The sequence below is a fragment of the Pelobates fuscus genome, chromosome 3 (genome assembly GCF_036172605.1).
Source record: "Pelobates fuscus isolate aPelFus1 chromosome 3, aPelFus1.pri, whole genome shotgun sequence".
Classification (NCBI taxonomy): domain Eukaryota; kingdom Metazoa; phylum Chordata; class Amphibia; order Anura; family Pelobatidae; genus Pelobates; species Pelobates fuscus.
The window spans coordinates 336,334,309-336,351,224 of NC_086319.1; the positions used below are offsets into that span (position 1 = coordinate 336,334,309).

Genomic DNA, 16,916 nt, shown 5'->3' on the forward strand with positions numbered 1-16,916 from the left:
TACTAAGTTTGAATCGAATGTCCTGCTATGTTCTTCTAGTCAATAATGTTGATATATACCGACTTAGACATGACTGCCTATTGATGTAGACCATTTGCTTCTTATTTTACACAGTTTCTAGGCATGCAGCTAGGATACCAATGCTGCATACAATATGTCACTTACAGTATAGCCTGCCTGCTGCAGCATATGAAGGACGAACACATAAGCCAACACGGGCTAGATGTAACTGATTTACTACTGCCCATATCGTTAACAATATGCGTGCTAGACGCAACCTCTAGATACGCATACTGATACAGGAAATGAATGCCTAGTTACCAGTAGAAATTGCATAAATTGTTTTGCTTAGAAATGCTAAAACGCTTCGACAGAGGCTAAAGTTTACTATTACTAGCTTACACACTAACAGCTAGCGTAACGTACAAGTTAATATGTTTGATTGAATTGTAAATACGCAAAATAGATTGATAAGACCCAGACCAGGCAGCTAGGACTTAATGCTAAGTCTATACTCCTCACCAATTGCTTACTGGATCCTGCAAGCATGCATCTTTTAGTTGTTGCCTGAGTAATTAACCAGATAAATGCTACTAATGGCCTACGTATAGTTACAATGGTTAACATACAGCACCAGTATACTGCTTTCCCACAAAGTTACTATAAGTTTAACATGCATGATGGCTGAGAATTCTAGGCCTCTGCACAGGCAACCATAGGATACCTTTAATAACATATGCCATAGGAGCCTCATACGACCAGGAATGACTAGGAGGAATTTACAGCTAGCATAATGCGTAAAAATACCGATTGAAAGCGTATGGCATCTTTCCTCTCGCAAAGTTTAGAAACATTATATTTACTCCAATGCCAGTTTATTTTGATATCTATGCCTCTGCGCAGGCAAACAAATGTTATTTCTGTGAATCCGCAATGTGCCTGCTCACAATTAATTGCGACTCCAATAAAAATATTCAAAACAAATGTTTGGAACAAAACCAACCCAACTAAATATAAAAACAAATCTTTTCCGATAATATCAGAGATTATCACACACAACTTTCAATATTATTTTAACTTACTTTCCTGAGTGCTTTCTTTAATTTGATGCATCTCTAGGTCATCAGATAATTCAGTGTTTGGTGGAGGTTTTGCACAGCCGTTATCCATCACAGAAACAGGCTGTGTGATAATTATGGTTGGCCTCAATGCTTCCACCTGTGACTTAACTTCAGCCAAAAGAACTGCTTGCATTGCTTCTTCAACCTGAGAAGTTATATGAATTAGATCACAGTTTAGTTGTTCATTTATTAAATACATAATAATAATAATATTGCTAATATCTCAGTATTTACCAGTATATATGTGTTTAGATTTATCTAAAGTGTGTAGATGTTACTATAACTCAACTCAATCACACTCATTTTATCAACATTGGAAGGATGAAACTCTAATAAGGCCCAGATGTAATATTGTTGGATATGCTTTCCGACATAAGTGAGGTGGACTATAAGTTTTTTTGTGTTGGAACTGAGTGTATTTTAAGAGCTTCAATAAAATTGTTATTGTTGACTTACCTTGCATGCTAGAGTACGTAATGCTTAAGGTATTGAAAACCAGGTGGGAAGATGCACTAGACTGATTTCCAGAGAACATCCACTTCATTCTTTTGTTGATCAAACTTCTAAGTCTGAGCCAGCTATTTGAGTGGCTCAGCACCATGTGAGTGGGACCAATTTGGCTTTTATAAATATTGGTGTTTTACTATATTACCCTGTTGTCTTTTTTTGTTTTATTTATTTTTTACAGATTTTGACTGTACAACGTGTGGTAAAAAAAAAAAAAAATGTATTGTTGCATTTGTGTGCTCTCAATATTATAATGATTTTTATTTGCACTGTATTTGTATGTTTGGGGTGAACACATCGTTGATAGTAGCACCAAATTGCAATATCCTAAACTAATCCTTTAATATGTTGTGTATTAATACTGTAGCTATAGCTTGGCTAGTTTAGTATCCATTTTACCATTTGGATTTAATTTGCTAAAGTTGGAGTTTTGTGTATAACTCTGCAAAGGGTACATTTATTGGATAACTAAATAGATTCAGAGTTATTCTAGGAAAGTCACTAAAAGTGATTTTCAAATGTAAAGCCTTAACAGTCAGCTCAAAAAATTATTCAAGTCAGTTACTTTGGCTTAACATTTGATATTCTTATTGAATACTCTTCAAAGTACCAGTAATTCACACTTTAGAATATTGTTAGAGTGCACGCTCTTAAGATCACGCAGGCCATTTTTCATGAATAAAGCCATTTCACACTTAATGAAAAGATGTTAGTTGTTGGTTCTTAGTTGATAGCCACTAGACACATCATATGTATTCCAGTTGTTTCTTAAATACATTGGACATGACAGGCGCACAGACGGATTTACCGGCATATGCACTAACCTCACCCTGAACCCCATTAAGACACTGACACAGGTTATACTGTTGGAAATATTAGTCCACAGCTTTATTTATTATGAATTGATTAGTTAAGGTATAACAAATAGGGTCATTGCCAACAAATATTATCAAAGCCAACCTCCCCCTGTATACATAACATACCCCTGGTAATGACCCCACAATAATAACATTAATACCAATCTAACATATTAACACAGAAACTGGCCATCCAATATGACCACATTCCCACCAAAATAAATTGTAGGGGTGTACCAAGACACCATTACACCCCCAGATTCGGAGCCACCAACAGGCTCGAACTTACAAACTAAGTGTAACACTGTCTAATCCACACTAAACCTCAGGATGCCCACTTCCTCTTCCACCTACCGTTCCTCTTAAACCTGGCCGTTCCCCGCCGCTGTGAAGAAAAAGGGAAAAACTTAACCTATCCAAATACGGGAGGGTGGGAGCGACAACTAACAGGTAAGTTTAGGTTTAGTTAAGATGGTCACTTCATAAAATGGCCGGTATAAATATTCCCATAATAACCCCACCCCCAGCTTGCTAGCTGTCACTCAACTTCCCCTACCTGTTATGCCTACCTCCTGGCTCTGTCAAGGCCCACTCCCCTAGCTGAGCTGTTCCATGGGCTACATTCCGATATAGAGTAGTATACTAAAAATTTCAGGAGAGTTATAGTTTAAGGACACACCTTGGCAAATACCAAATGCATGAATAAATTGAGTTGTACTGTAGCATACAAAAAACTCTTACCCGCACTGATTGGTCTCTCCAGCAAGAAACAATTTTCATGACAGATGTATTTTCAGCATCGGTAAAGCTGACTCCATTTCTATCTAAATGTCAATGCGTAAAAAAGATATTTAGCTCTCAAAGTATTATGTCTCCCTCAAATAATACAACATAAAATGCATCAACTTCTCACCTGGTGCTGTTATGTTTTTGGATTGTGTCTGTTAGGAGTGATAAGTTAGTTTTCAACCTCAAAAATTCGGAAGGCTAATCTGATCTTACTGCGTGCTTTGACAGTGGTTGAGGGATTAGTTAGAGCTATGACAGCACAGAGATGATTAGAAAGAACATATAATTTAATACAGAGATAGGAAATAGATTCTGACCCTGCATACCCAAGTCTCCAGGGACAGAGACCTAACTAACAAAGTAGGAGAGTTACCCACATTCTACTCTTGTACATATAATGTTTACCAATATTATATATAGTAGGTCCAGAGTTGGCAAAGTATCTCACTATTCATTTGTGTACTGTTGCTGCTGAGCAATTTAATTTGAAAAGAATAAAGCATGTGGTTAATGTCTGCAACTCCTAGGACATATTCCTACATAGTACCGAAGACAGATTAGAAAATCAATAAAAAAAAATTATTATGGTGAGAATTTTTCATGCAAAAACACAAAACATAAAAAAAAAAAAAAAAGATAGAAAACCACTTAAAACCAAAAGCAGAAGTAGCAAAAATCCAAAAATGTACACATTTCATCTCTCATGGGAACACACACAAAAAAGGCATTTTATCTGTGCACACAGTGAATATCTCCCATACATAGATAAAATCCTCAAATAAAGCAAAAAAAAAAACAAAAACAAAAAAAAACATAGCAAATGCTACATTTAGGATTCAAAACAATATAATTTTAATACAAGCACCTTTTGCCTCTTGAAACAATGGGTGTTTCTAATGAAGAGGTACTGCCTGGTTTTACAGCAGTCAATCAAACTGAAATTCATGTACAATTGTTTATGCCATTTAACACAAGAAGACCAAATCTTTACAGAAAAATAAATAAATCTCACAAAGACAAAAGAACCCATTAATCATAATACTCAGCCTCATAAAGAGAATGAAAAATCCATTCTTGCAGGGTTGTATTTGTGAACAGTGTTTGTGCATTTGAATGCAAGCATGATTTTGTATTGAGTATGTGTGTGTGCATGTAAGGGTCTATTTGTATGTACTGTTGCCATTGGGATACAATAGTGTACTTCTATTTATTGTTTGCATTTGCCTGATTTGATTGCAGAATGTGTTTGTATGTAGTGATGGCTTTCAAATGTAGGTGTACTTTTGTATGAAGTGTTAGTGGTTGAATGAAGGGGTGTTTGTATATAATTTTAATACTGGTGTATGCTTGATTGCAGGGGTGCATGTAACATGTATTGTTGGCTTTTAAATGTGGGTGTACATTTGTGTGTATTATTGGTCTTAGAAGAATTGTGGTGTTTTTCATAATTTTGGCATTTGACTGCAAGGTTGTGTTTGTCTGTAATGTTTGCATTTGTAAGGCTGTGTTTGTAGTAATGACATTTTGATTGCTGGGATGTATGCATATATAAACATACACGGCTACATGCATACACAGATACACCAATACACATTGACATACACACAAATACACCCACTGACACATAAACACATAGATACATGCATATTAATTCACTGACACATGCATACATTGACACATACACACACTGTCACACAGATACATACACTGCCACATACACACACTGGCAAACACATAGATACACCCACTGACACATACACACAGATGCACACATATACAAACTGACACTTACACAATGATTCACATACACACACTGACACAGATACACACACTGACACACACACACACACATACTGACAAACACATAGGTACACAATAACACATTTTACATTTAGCCTAGCTATCTGCTATTTATTTGAATTATTTCATTGTAGAGTTATTTATGGTATTTTAAATAATTTGAAGATTATTTATTAAAACCCCAAATACGATGAGGGGGCCTTACCTAGCTGTATATTGAGTGTATATTAAGTGTATTTCTTGTGTATGATTCAATTATTTGGCATTCAATTATTGGCATAATGACCACATATTGAGCAATGACTAAAGACTTCAGGATTATTTAATTGTGTGCAAATATGGCCATTTGCAAAACTTGGTAAAATAATAGTCTGGGTCCTTAAAAGCTTCCACTTAGTTTACACCATCATACAGACTACACTGAATGGATAATTTAATTCCAGAACTTCTCTAAATTACATACTAACCTTGTACCAATTCAGAAGAAAAGTTATAATTTAAGGAATAAAAATGTTCTGAACTTTTCCATTTGCCACGGAGAGTCTCCATCTTCTCTTGACTAAAAAACAAACAATACATATGAAAACATGAAAGAGTAAATTTGAACACCATAACAACTTTACTTTATTTCAGTGTTTATTTTCCACAAAGTATCCTGCATTTGCTCCCAATTCTGTGAATTGCTTATCACTGTATAGTAAAGATTGTTCCATCTACAAGCAAGCAATACAACAAAAGAAGGAATCTCTGCTACCTCTTTTGTTTTGTCAATTTTGTTAAACTTTTGTGTGTGGCACTAGTAGGAAGGATTTCTCTCTCCACATCAGAGAGATCTGAGCCATGCCTGAGTTCCTAGGCAGTTGGTCATCTTGACAATTGTACCTTGTTTATAAACTTGTATTAGTTGCTCAACTTATTGAACAGTTCCACTCATTTTGTGTGACGAATGGATCTGCGGCTGGGAAACAAACCACTTATCCGATAAACCATCAAAGTGGTGAGGCATTAATTCCGAAGTGCTGTACCAGCGCAAGTGCCTCATGGTGTCTGCATACACACTGCTACAAGTGTGCCACAATACCTTGCCAGCTGATGCAGATAACAAAACATATTTTTATAAAGGCACTACCCAAAGCTTTAGCTAGGTGGGTTCAAGAATAATTAGATCAGTGACTGTTATACTTTAAATGCATTTTACAGCCTGGTTCTGAGAGGACTCATGCTTCAGGTCAAGAGGTCTAATACAATTTGTCTCATATTCTTTTTCATAACCAAGTTAACCCATTCGCAATTTTAACTCCCAAGCTCCAGAAAACCAATTACCTGCCAGGTCGGCTGTTACATTTGGAAACCGCATCCATTTTTAATACTCTATTGACGAGAAGTAACTTTTTTAGAAAGTACAAAAGAGTATCCTTGTTAATTGCACTTGATCTGTGGTTTCTCTGTGCGTCACCTTTGCTTTGTTTTTCTTTAGCAATAGAGTACTTGGCTGAAAGGTCCAATACTTTCTTTGACAGTATGTTATTCGAATGCTCTCCATTGGTATCATTACTTTTCTGGTTCCAGCCCGGTAACATCATGCTTACATGCTGCACATCTGATATCATTCCAAAGGTGACTGAACTCTGAAGTTTTTGGATTTCTAAGTGTCTCATGCAATAATAATCCAGTTCTTTGTCAAAGCCCCAAGGTAAAAGACAAGACAGAAGCAGTTTTGCTGCATCAGTAACCATGTTGACATCTATTTTTCCTGACGACTGATTCTTGTTCTTTTTCGTACTTTTAAATTTCTTGGGCCTTCGAAAACCACTGCTTTCTTCTACAGGACGAGTACCATTTTCTTTAAATATAGATTCGGAGACATTACCGTCCAACTGATTCAAAGACCCTGCTGTCTTGTTTCTTTTGAGCGTCAAAGGACGCCTTTCAGATGATGGTTTGATTGTTTTCAGGGCGTCATAACTGTTGAAAGAGTTGGCTGACTTCAGTCCGTTGGTATGCGATGACTGCAAAAGGTCTAGAACTTTCTCCAGATCAAATAACAGCAAATGTAGATACACATTATGTGCCGATTTTACTGGCACCACTGTAAAAGGCCCAGTGGTGTTACTGGAATCTTTATTCTGAAAGTAAACATCAGTGTTGTTGTTAATAAATTAAGCTGGGAAACAATATCAACATTTAAACATATAACAATTGTTAAATAAAGACAAATAAGAAGATAACCTTTTTATGCTTCATGATATTTAATGGGACACTTAACACATCTTAATAAATACACTTTATTTTAGGGCCTGTGTTACAAGGTTACTATGAGTCAGCGCCCCCTACCCCCCCCCAGCTTTTGTAAAAACAATATATGGCCACATGGAAAGGGCTTAATGTTGATTCAGCACAGCACACAATGCTGTTAATCCGGTAATAGGTATTGGGTGGATAATGCAGAACTGATATTTCCCCAATATTGAATCGCTATGCTTTTGGAGGTATACTTTGGGGACCAATGTTTTGGTAAAATGCTTAAAACTATTTTGAAAAAAAAACCCCAAAAACTGTCTCATAGTCTTCATGTACAATAACCACTTCAGTGTAAGGATTGTAGTAGTTACAATTGTTCCTTTAATTAAAAAATAAATTACATTACATTTTTGAATAAAGAAAATATGTTCTACTACACCTAACTCCAACTTTAATTTAAAACATTGAAGGAAACAGAGAGCTCTATGCAGCTTTTACATGGGTGATTAACCTTTAAAGCAGCAGACAATGAAATTAAATGAACAATGAACTGCACTGCTTATGTCCAGGCTACTAATATGGCTACGCTTATATATGTACCAAATTAGGAAGGGTGGTAAACATAAGCATCTAGCAATTTAAAGCAAATAAAAACCAAAACTGGGCAGTAAGTCGTTTTTGTACTAAAAAATGATTTGTATCTATTAATATAGAATTAGGTACTGAGTTTTACTAAGAGCATATAATGTAATCACGTTTTATGAAAAGGACACTTACCAAAGTATGTTTTGAGAGCAGAATTGACTCAAGCTCATTGTGGAGTATTTAATCTAATATCTGTAAAATGCTTTTAAAGTCACTCAGTGACACCATTTGCCAGTCACCAGTTTTGTATCTCTCTAATGAATACATAACTAATCAATTAAATGTATATCAATAATCAATGTGTTTTACAATACCACCTTCTATTGTTGACTAGAAAGTGACAGTCTTAACTATGCATTAAATAATAATCTATTAAAGTATAAACGGTGGCATTTCTTCTACAGTGGTACATTTGGGTATGTATTCAAACATTTCACAAAAAATAAGAAAGTTCAGAAAAACAAGTGCTCTAGAGGGTTTACTCACCGATAGTTCGAAGGTATTTTTTGTAAAGGACACTAAGTAAAGTAAACGTCTGATTTTCACCATGTAAATCTAGCAAGTGTATGTGGACAATATGTCTACATGAAGTCAAAATGTTTGCATTCTACTTGTATTATGGAGATTGTATTTTTAAAAATTTCAACTAGATTTGGGCATCTGGGTCATTCTGGAAGGAATCCGTGCAAATTTTGATCTGAATTATTTAGCTCCACTGTATAACGAACTACAAAACAACCAAACTAGACAATAGACAAGTCAGTTTTGTTTATTCCATTCCAAGTCCATTGAGCAATTTCAAACGTATATTTTACATCTTTCTGGCTCTCGCTTTCTCTAGAGGGGGATCATCACTTCACAGTTTTTTATTTTAGTATTTACTTATCTCCTATATTTAACAAATATGAGTTTGTGTTGTCTGAAAAATAATGAAGTGTAGATATCCACTATGAGGTATTTGCCTATATTCTGGAACGGAGCTCCCTGTCAATCATTGTTATATGCTCTGCCCTTTGTACTTGGCAGTCAGCTTAGAGACAAGAGGAGAAACAGAACCAATGGACAATGTGTGTGTGTGTGTGTGTGTGTGTGTGTATATAAGGGTCTGTCCTAAAAAAATATGGTGCAAACATGGAAAAGGGGCAGACCATATTTTAAAACATTACTTTTTTTATACATATCCAACATTTGTTACCATTTCTTTTTTCCAAAGCAATGTGTTCCTTAACTGTGCCAGTACTGAACTGGATTGTATTAGTAATTGGTCAAATCTAGTGATTTAAAGGAAAGCAGACCACCACACGGAAAAATATGTTTACACATGTTATGGATGATTTAAAACATTTTATCCAAGAAGTGATGGTTCCCCTTTAAGATTATGGTTGACAAAACAAAAAAAAAATAGATACATCTACTGTGTTCGGGATACAACAAAAAGTACACATATGTGTATGGTTAGGCTGAACAAGTGAGAAAACTAATTTCCTGCACAGATATCTAAGGTCTGCAATGTCTGCAATACACTTTACACAAGAACAAATTCAATAAACGCTAGAACAGAGAATGTTGGGCACATTTTATTTTATTTTATTTTATTTATTTATTTCAAGAGAAAAACACAAGTGGATATTTTTCTTTGGGACTGATTGTTCTATACACATGCAGTAATAATCTCTAAAGAAATTACTTTTTTTGAACAGGTATGTAATAATACAATAAACAAAGGAAACACAATAGGCAGAGGCTTCTGACTGTTGTGTGTGATAGCTGCAGGGAAAACAGTCACATTCGGGAGGGCTGTCAACTCTGCTGGTTAAAGCACAGCGCTTGTGTTCACGCAGACATCTGTAAAGTCCCCACTACTGTGACACTAGATAGCCGAATAAAACTCCTACGGTTCCAACTGCTAGTAAATAAATACATATATATATGAAATATGGCCGTGATATCAAAGGAAACACATTAGAGTCTTGGCTCATATACTGTGAATCCAAGATACGTGATAATTTAGGAAATCTGGCTCCTGTTATCATAGTTTAGAATCTTTTCACTTCAAATTATTCCAAATCTCTTACTTGAAAGCATTGGCTTCCAGCATACATTGACAGAAATGCTCTCTTTTTCATTTCTCTTCGACAAACCTCTACAACCACTACTTTTATTTCTAAGAACTGTAGCATGGGGGGCTGGGGGATGGACGACACAAAGCTCGTGAATATTTGCAGGTTAGTTGGTTTTCAACTTATCAAAATAAAAGTATCCAATGAAAGAAACTGCTGAAAATGTCACTTCCTCAAATGTTTAATATAATATGTAATTATCCCTCTATTTAACAAATATGTATTTGTGAGGTGTGAAAATAAAATATACAGCTCTAAACCTCATTATCTTACAACTGGGTACCTTCATCTTAGTTTTGGGTCGGTTGTTTTTATAAGATCTTTATTTGCGCCTGACTGTTAGCATAGAGAAAGAATATAGAGAAGAGGAGAAATTAAACAATGTTTCTATTTCTCCACATTTGCAAAGTTTGCCCTAGCCTGGCCTTGTCTGAACTGGATTATGATGTAATTTGCTAAATCTTTATTATAAATTTAAAAAAAAATCAAACAGCTCATGAAAAAAAAAGGTTAACACAAGGACAGAATTTGGTGCGTAATTATGATGTGTGTAATTATGCAAACAGGGATTTCTAACATCCATGAAGCATTAAGAATTACCTTATGACAGGGATTAATATAAATTAAGCTATGCCTATATATGCTGACCTCTCCCACTCCATGTTGCCTTGTTGTGACTTTAGTGGTCTAAAAATGTATTCCTTATATATTCTATTCCTGGTTACTGATTTGTCTTTTTAATTGTTTCTCCTGATCTATGTAATCCTTTGACCATGGCTTGTTATATCGTTTATCCATATCTCTCCTGTCCTTGACCTCGACATTCTCTCTGACTCCTCTACTCTTAGTCCGGCAACTCTAAGGGCCAGTACACAGCTTGTCTATTTATTGTGTCACACTCTGCACATTCAGGTTCAACGCTGATCCTGACAAAAGGATTTTCAATACTTTATTAAATGTTGTAAATTCCAGACTTGCAAAGTGTAAGAGGCAAGGCACACACTTACTAGGGAATACTCCCCCCGGGGTGCTCCAAACCAGGAGGGCCAAATCCAAAACAATCCAACTGTCCAACAATCCAATACAAACATCTGGACACACCCAATCGTTTCTTACCAACAGGCAGTCTTTTATGTGGGGTTTAGAGCAAAAGAGAACATTTCAGTACTATCCTGTGCCATTGTCAAGTCTTGACAAAGGGACAGGATAGTTCTGAAACATTGTTAGCTCATGTACAAGGCCTAATTTATACCTGAAAAATATGCAACTACATACATCTGACTTATTAGTCTGTGTGTTAGTCTTATAATTAAAATTAACATTTTTTAAATTACAAATAAAGAATTTAAAGTCGAATGTTATAACGGCCGTTGATATAAGGCTGTGGCTTTTAACCTTGAAGTAAGGCTGTGGTTCCTAAACATTCACACATTTAAAGTGGCCTCTTCTTTTCTGTTATAGAATGTGTAACACAATTCATTCTGTAAACTGGCTTAGGATCTTCCCAGTGTGAGGAGGGTCTTTATTGTACTTATTATGATCAGTACCATATCAAATTATTGGGGACCCACAGAATTAGTATGGGCACCCAGTTTTGGATTCTGACCTATGACTGAAGACCCAAAGGCCTTGATGTATTATTGATGGTTACGCTTTATAAATGATTTAATATTTTTATCTTAAAGTTTTAAAATTATATTTCAAAATATTAAAATACCCCCCAAAAAATCATATAAAAAAATTAATATATCAAAAAATATCACAATTCAACAAAATTAAAATGTTTTTCATAATATTAAATAAGTTTAAAAGTTTATTCAAAAATATTAAATCATTTGAAAAGCTTATGCAACAATATTAAATTGGGGCTATTGTAAGATAAAAGTCGGTTAGCTCATTTAGTCTGCCCACTGGAAACTGGTCCAAGGGGACAGGTGGCAGAGCAAAACTCCATATGTTATGCTGCAGTGAAAGAAAAATAAATACAATTATTGGTGTGGTAAGGACTAATGATATGTGTGTTTTGCGAAAAATATTGTCTGTCATGTTTATAGTGTTCTCTATTGATGGTAAAAGATGCTACTCAAAGGCTGAGCAACTAAAAAAATACATCAAGATTCTGGCCCATTTTAGGTATAGAAGCATTAGACATGCTTAACATGGTTTTGTGTTTGGCTGTCTTACCTAAAAAACAAAACAGGTCTGCATATTGCCCTGCCTCCTAGAGCTGTCATTGGGTATCAACATTAGGAGATAGAGTCTGACCTCTCAAAATTGGTTGTTGGTTCCCACCTTTGTATCTATGGTGTTAAACTATTATCATTGGATCAGGGGTCAAATGCAGCGGGTTAAGAGGGAAGAGTCAAATTCTTCGGGTACAGTTTACTGCCCCACCATTTTGAAATGTCAACAGCTGCCACTGTGTCTGGCTATTTCCTCTGTAAAAAGCATGAGTTTTGTTTTTAGTGACATTTCCTGCTCAGCATGGCTGTGACTGTCACCTCTTTGAACTATTCAACTGTATTAAAGTCTACCAACTCTGCTGTATGACTGTAACATATATAAACAACTGTTTATCTAAAAATACAATTCTGCCATTAATTCTAAATGTCCAAACCTTCAACATTAGGTTATGCCCTTTTGTTTTAGCTAAACCTTTGCTAAGGAAAATCTCCACCTATTGCACTTTGTTAAATCTCTTGAGATGTTTGTACATTTTTGTTGTGTCACACCTATACCTTATGAATTGCAAGAACTACATTTCTGGACTTTTGTCTTGATTTATATCAATACATATGCAGATATTACAATATTCTGATAGCACCTTGTTCACATTGTTGTGCCATATTTATGTATTTTTTTTTTTTAATAAAATGCTCTCTAGAACTTGGTATTAACTTACAAATGAGATCTTAGTTAAAATAATCTATTAAGTGTGATCAACACCTCCCTACCTTTATAATTCCTCCCAAATTCTTTGTTAATACATCCAGATTGCCTGCTAACATTTGCCCTTGCTTAATTACACTATTTCTTAATTTTCAAAGTGTTTAAGACAATGTCCTCCCATTACAAGTTTAAGTCTTACTGCCAATGCATAATTGTAGATGTTTTGTTTAATTTTAATTAGAATATCAGTGGATTTACAAACCTGCATATATAATATTTTAACTCACTGTGACTACATTTATATAGTTATATAGCGCAAGCTTACTTTATTTTTCAGGATGTTTATACACAATCAAATGTTGGTCAAATGTTGGTCACAATGTGCCTTTGAACAGCATTTATTGAGGCACCCGCAGTACATTCCATTTGAAATTACTTAATGAAACGAGTGATGCTATAAAAGAAAAATAAGACAAGTAAAGCTCCGATGCAAGTAAAAGTCATCTTGATTCTGTAAATTGAAATATTGTTCTTCTCTTTCTCAATTGTCACAAGGCACAGCTTCTTCTACAGATGGCTGTCAATAAGTAAAACCCCTGCCTCCTTAAAATTCACTTGGTGGCTAACACTGCCGTGATTGGCAGCACAAATAGAACAGAGAGAATAAAGCCTTCAATCTGCAGCTGATGCACACAAGGATCAGAGTTTACAATAGAGAAAACATTACCAAGCTAATGGCATAGGCAATCATTTGACCACCATGCATCTCGGATAGCAGCAGGGCATCTATTTCCGGCTAAGTGTTAGAGTACCTTTTCGCTTTCTCTGACCACTGCAGGGGTAAAACAACCTAGTGTGTGAAACCCACTGACTGGTAATAAATTACTATATTGGATACTTTTTGTTTTCTTTCAGCAATGACTTTACTGAGAATACCTGCTATCATTACCAATTAAAGTGTAGCTGCTTTAGTAGATTGAATGAAGCTGTATATCCGCCTTTCTGATTCACTCGATTTGGCAAGAAACACGAGGTCAAAAGTTGGCATTGACTACGGTGACTTGACCTTCTCTCTAATGCAGGGCGCATATGAAAATCACATACTGTAGGACAGAAGAAATGCCAACTCTATTTGTAGGTTCATGTGTTTCCAATGCATCTTATATTAAAAGAAACATCCAGCTACGGACACATTGGTCTGAATAGCAGAGAAGTAATTATTTAAAAAGCAACTTTAGTGTTTTTTTTTATTTTGTAATAAAGTAATTACAGTAAACACTATGGAGTTCATATCCGAACCAGAGACACTGATTTTTTTGTTTTCTGGTAATGCTGTATTTCATTCAACAAAATACAATTTATTCAAGGCAAAAATGCAGAGAAACATATTCATTAAAAGGCATTACTTGGGCTGAAATGGCCCATTTTCCAGCATAAACCTGCAAAGTTAGCAAGACTAGGTGTATGGTCTCTCAGCACTAAAATGTGAACCATGCGTGTGGTCGGCCAAAACTATGACTTCCAGGAAATTCCTGAACCCCTGAACTGATCTGGGTGATTTTTGGATATGTTGTTCACCCAGATCGGGGCTACCAGAGGGTGTAATATTAGTGGGGGGGGTGGGGGGGGGAGAGTTTGTAGGTTTTATAGGTATTTTTGGTGTTTTTACAAAAATGTATGTTTGTGTGTCTGGAGATAATTGAGTTAATACAGTACTTGACTCAATTATCTCCCAGGCACAGGGGAGGGATTATCTTATTATGTATGGGAGTGTCCTGGATCTGAGAGCCAATGTGCTCATGTATTTATTTCTACTGTGGTTTACTCTCAGGTCCAGGCAGGAGTGCCCCTTGCATGGCCAAGTGTGGTCCCATTAAAGTCAGTTCACTTCACCCTCAACACGCAACCTCGTCTCGTGATTGTAGGGAACAGCTATACCAGCTATTCCTGCTTCAGATTACTATACTGGCTATAATCACTATACTGGCTATAATCGCTCTTGTAAGAACTACACATCTATATCTGCTAGACTCTCTGGAGTAGGAGAGGTCCACCCACTGGAAGCTAGATCCTGGGCTTGGGTCCAGGGTGGGTGGAGGACAGCGAGACCCAAGTCAAGCTACGGTGGCTAAGGGGCTACGGTGGTTATGGTGTCCGGTGTGGTGCTTAAAGTACTCCAGGCTACTAGGGAGCAGCAATTGGTGGAGGCACGCAGTCAGGGTGCCAGGTGGTCCATCACACTAAATGTATCTATTAGCCCCAACTGAGAGCAACAACATGACAAAATTATTTAAATACATGCTTAAAAATATCTGAGAATACTCCAACATAAAAGGGAGAAATTTGAATGACTCTATCAACATAAGCCCATACTAGTGGGTAGGATACCAAAATAAAAAATAATATAAAATACGTGAAGTCCCCCAAATATCAAGATTAACAGGAGGAACCCAGTAAATAGTCCATTCTGTGTACAGTGGAGTAAATAAAAATTGGTTAAGGTTATTATTCCTCAAGGTCCTCTCTCATTAACAACTACAAAAAATTCCAATATGACTGTACGTGACACCTGATGTGGGCTGGGGCAGTGAGAATGTAAAAATTATTTGAACTTTAAAGCTGAAGAAAAGCATTGTCTGGAATGATTAAACAGACATCAACATCTGTTCATTTGGCTATAGTTGGATGGATATGGAAAGACGGATGGACTGAAACATATAAGGACATACAGAATAGACAAACTGACAACCTGTGTGAAATATCCACAAGCTGTGTGCGGAGGTGTTTCATTTAGTTGCACAATGTTTCATATGAAAGATTGTACTTATATATATATGTATTAATGAACAAATACATGTTTTTTTAGCAACGTTTTTTAATGGTGTTGTTTCTGTGAGGGGGGATGCAAGGCCTGAAACAAACACTAGCTGTGACTCTTGGTACTATAATAAAAATGATTATCTCTGTAGTTCTGTGTTACAGGCTAGATTTTTTTAGCACAAGGGGAATATTTTGTATTCCTCGGCAAGCAGTTTTGCAGTTGTCTCAGCTGCCCGATTCAAATGTTTGTCTTCCCTCACAGACCTCTTTTAGGTTGCATAGCTTTTATCAGCTTTCTGTGTATGACAGACCTCTTTATCAGCCGGGCAGATAGGAAGGAGCCATCATATATCATACTCTATACCATGCACAGGAACCTAAATTAATGAATGCCTGACACTGACATAATCCTAGAAAATGAACACAGTGACAAATAAGGAAAAAAAAAATATGTAACAGCATCCAATGTCCCTACTGGTGGTGCTTCACAGTTTAAGCGACAACAAAGACAATAAAATTAATACACATGGCTTTCTATAAAGTAGTCTATTCAAAGCATTTATCTTCATTTAATTAGAAGTTAAATACAAAAACAATTATAAACATAAAATGTACGTATTTGCCAACCACCAGCACTTTTAATAATGAAATTATATTCTATCTTTGTATCTTCTTTGAACAATTATCTTCTATGCTGTTTAACATATTAAAGTGGGACTGTCACTTCTATGGAAACTACGCAATTAGATAAAACATTGAAAATCATTCCTAAATTATATGATGCTCCATTTTCTTTTGAAATGTATTTTAAAGATTAAGCAAGCGACATCACAATTCAGATCGGTATTGGCACAGCCAGGGCACACAATGCAAATAAGATAGAGAACAGAAACAATGTCTGTCAGAAAAGGACAATGTTTATAACAAAGATTAACAGGGAGCCAAGGTTGATGCACCCAGTTCCTCTTTTTCAGATCTCACAAAAACATATCTTCTAAATATAGAGGGATACAAATATATGATATTAACATCCTGGGAAATTACAGATTCCTTTAAATAACTTAAATTCCTTACTTCTTAAGGGTGAGCCCTAAGTCTGAACTTCAATATCTATCTAAAAACAATAT

General features: G+C 35.8%; 1 protein-coding gene across 1 annotated transcript in view; it reads right to left on the reverse strand.

Moving 5' to 3' along the window:
• Positions 1 to 16,916, reverse strand: part of WDR72 (WD repeat domain 72) — a 200,467-nt gene that overhangs the window by 62,664 nt on the left and 120,887 nt on the right. The window contains exons 15-18 of the mRNA XM_063445698.1: positions 6,398 to 7,200; positions 5,542 to 5,633; positions 3,227 to 3,309; positions 1,083 to 1,266 (exon numbers count right to left, since the gene is read on the reverse strand). Coding sequence (XP_063301768.1) covers positions 1,083 to 1,266; positions 3,227 to 3,309; positions 5,542 to 5,633; positions 6,398 to 7,200 — 1,162 coding nt within the window. The remainder of the gene's footprint in view (positions 1 to 1,082; positions 1,267 to 3,226; positions 3,310 to 5,541; positions 5,634 to 6,397; positions 7,201 to 16,916) is intronic.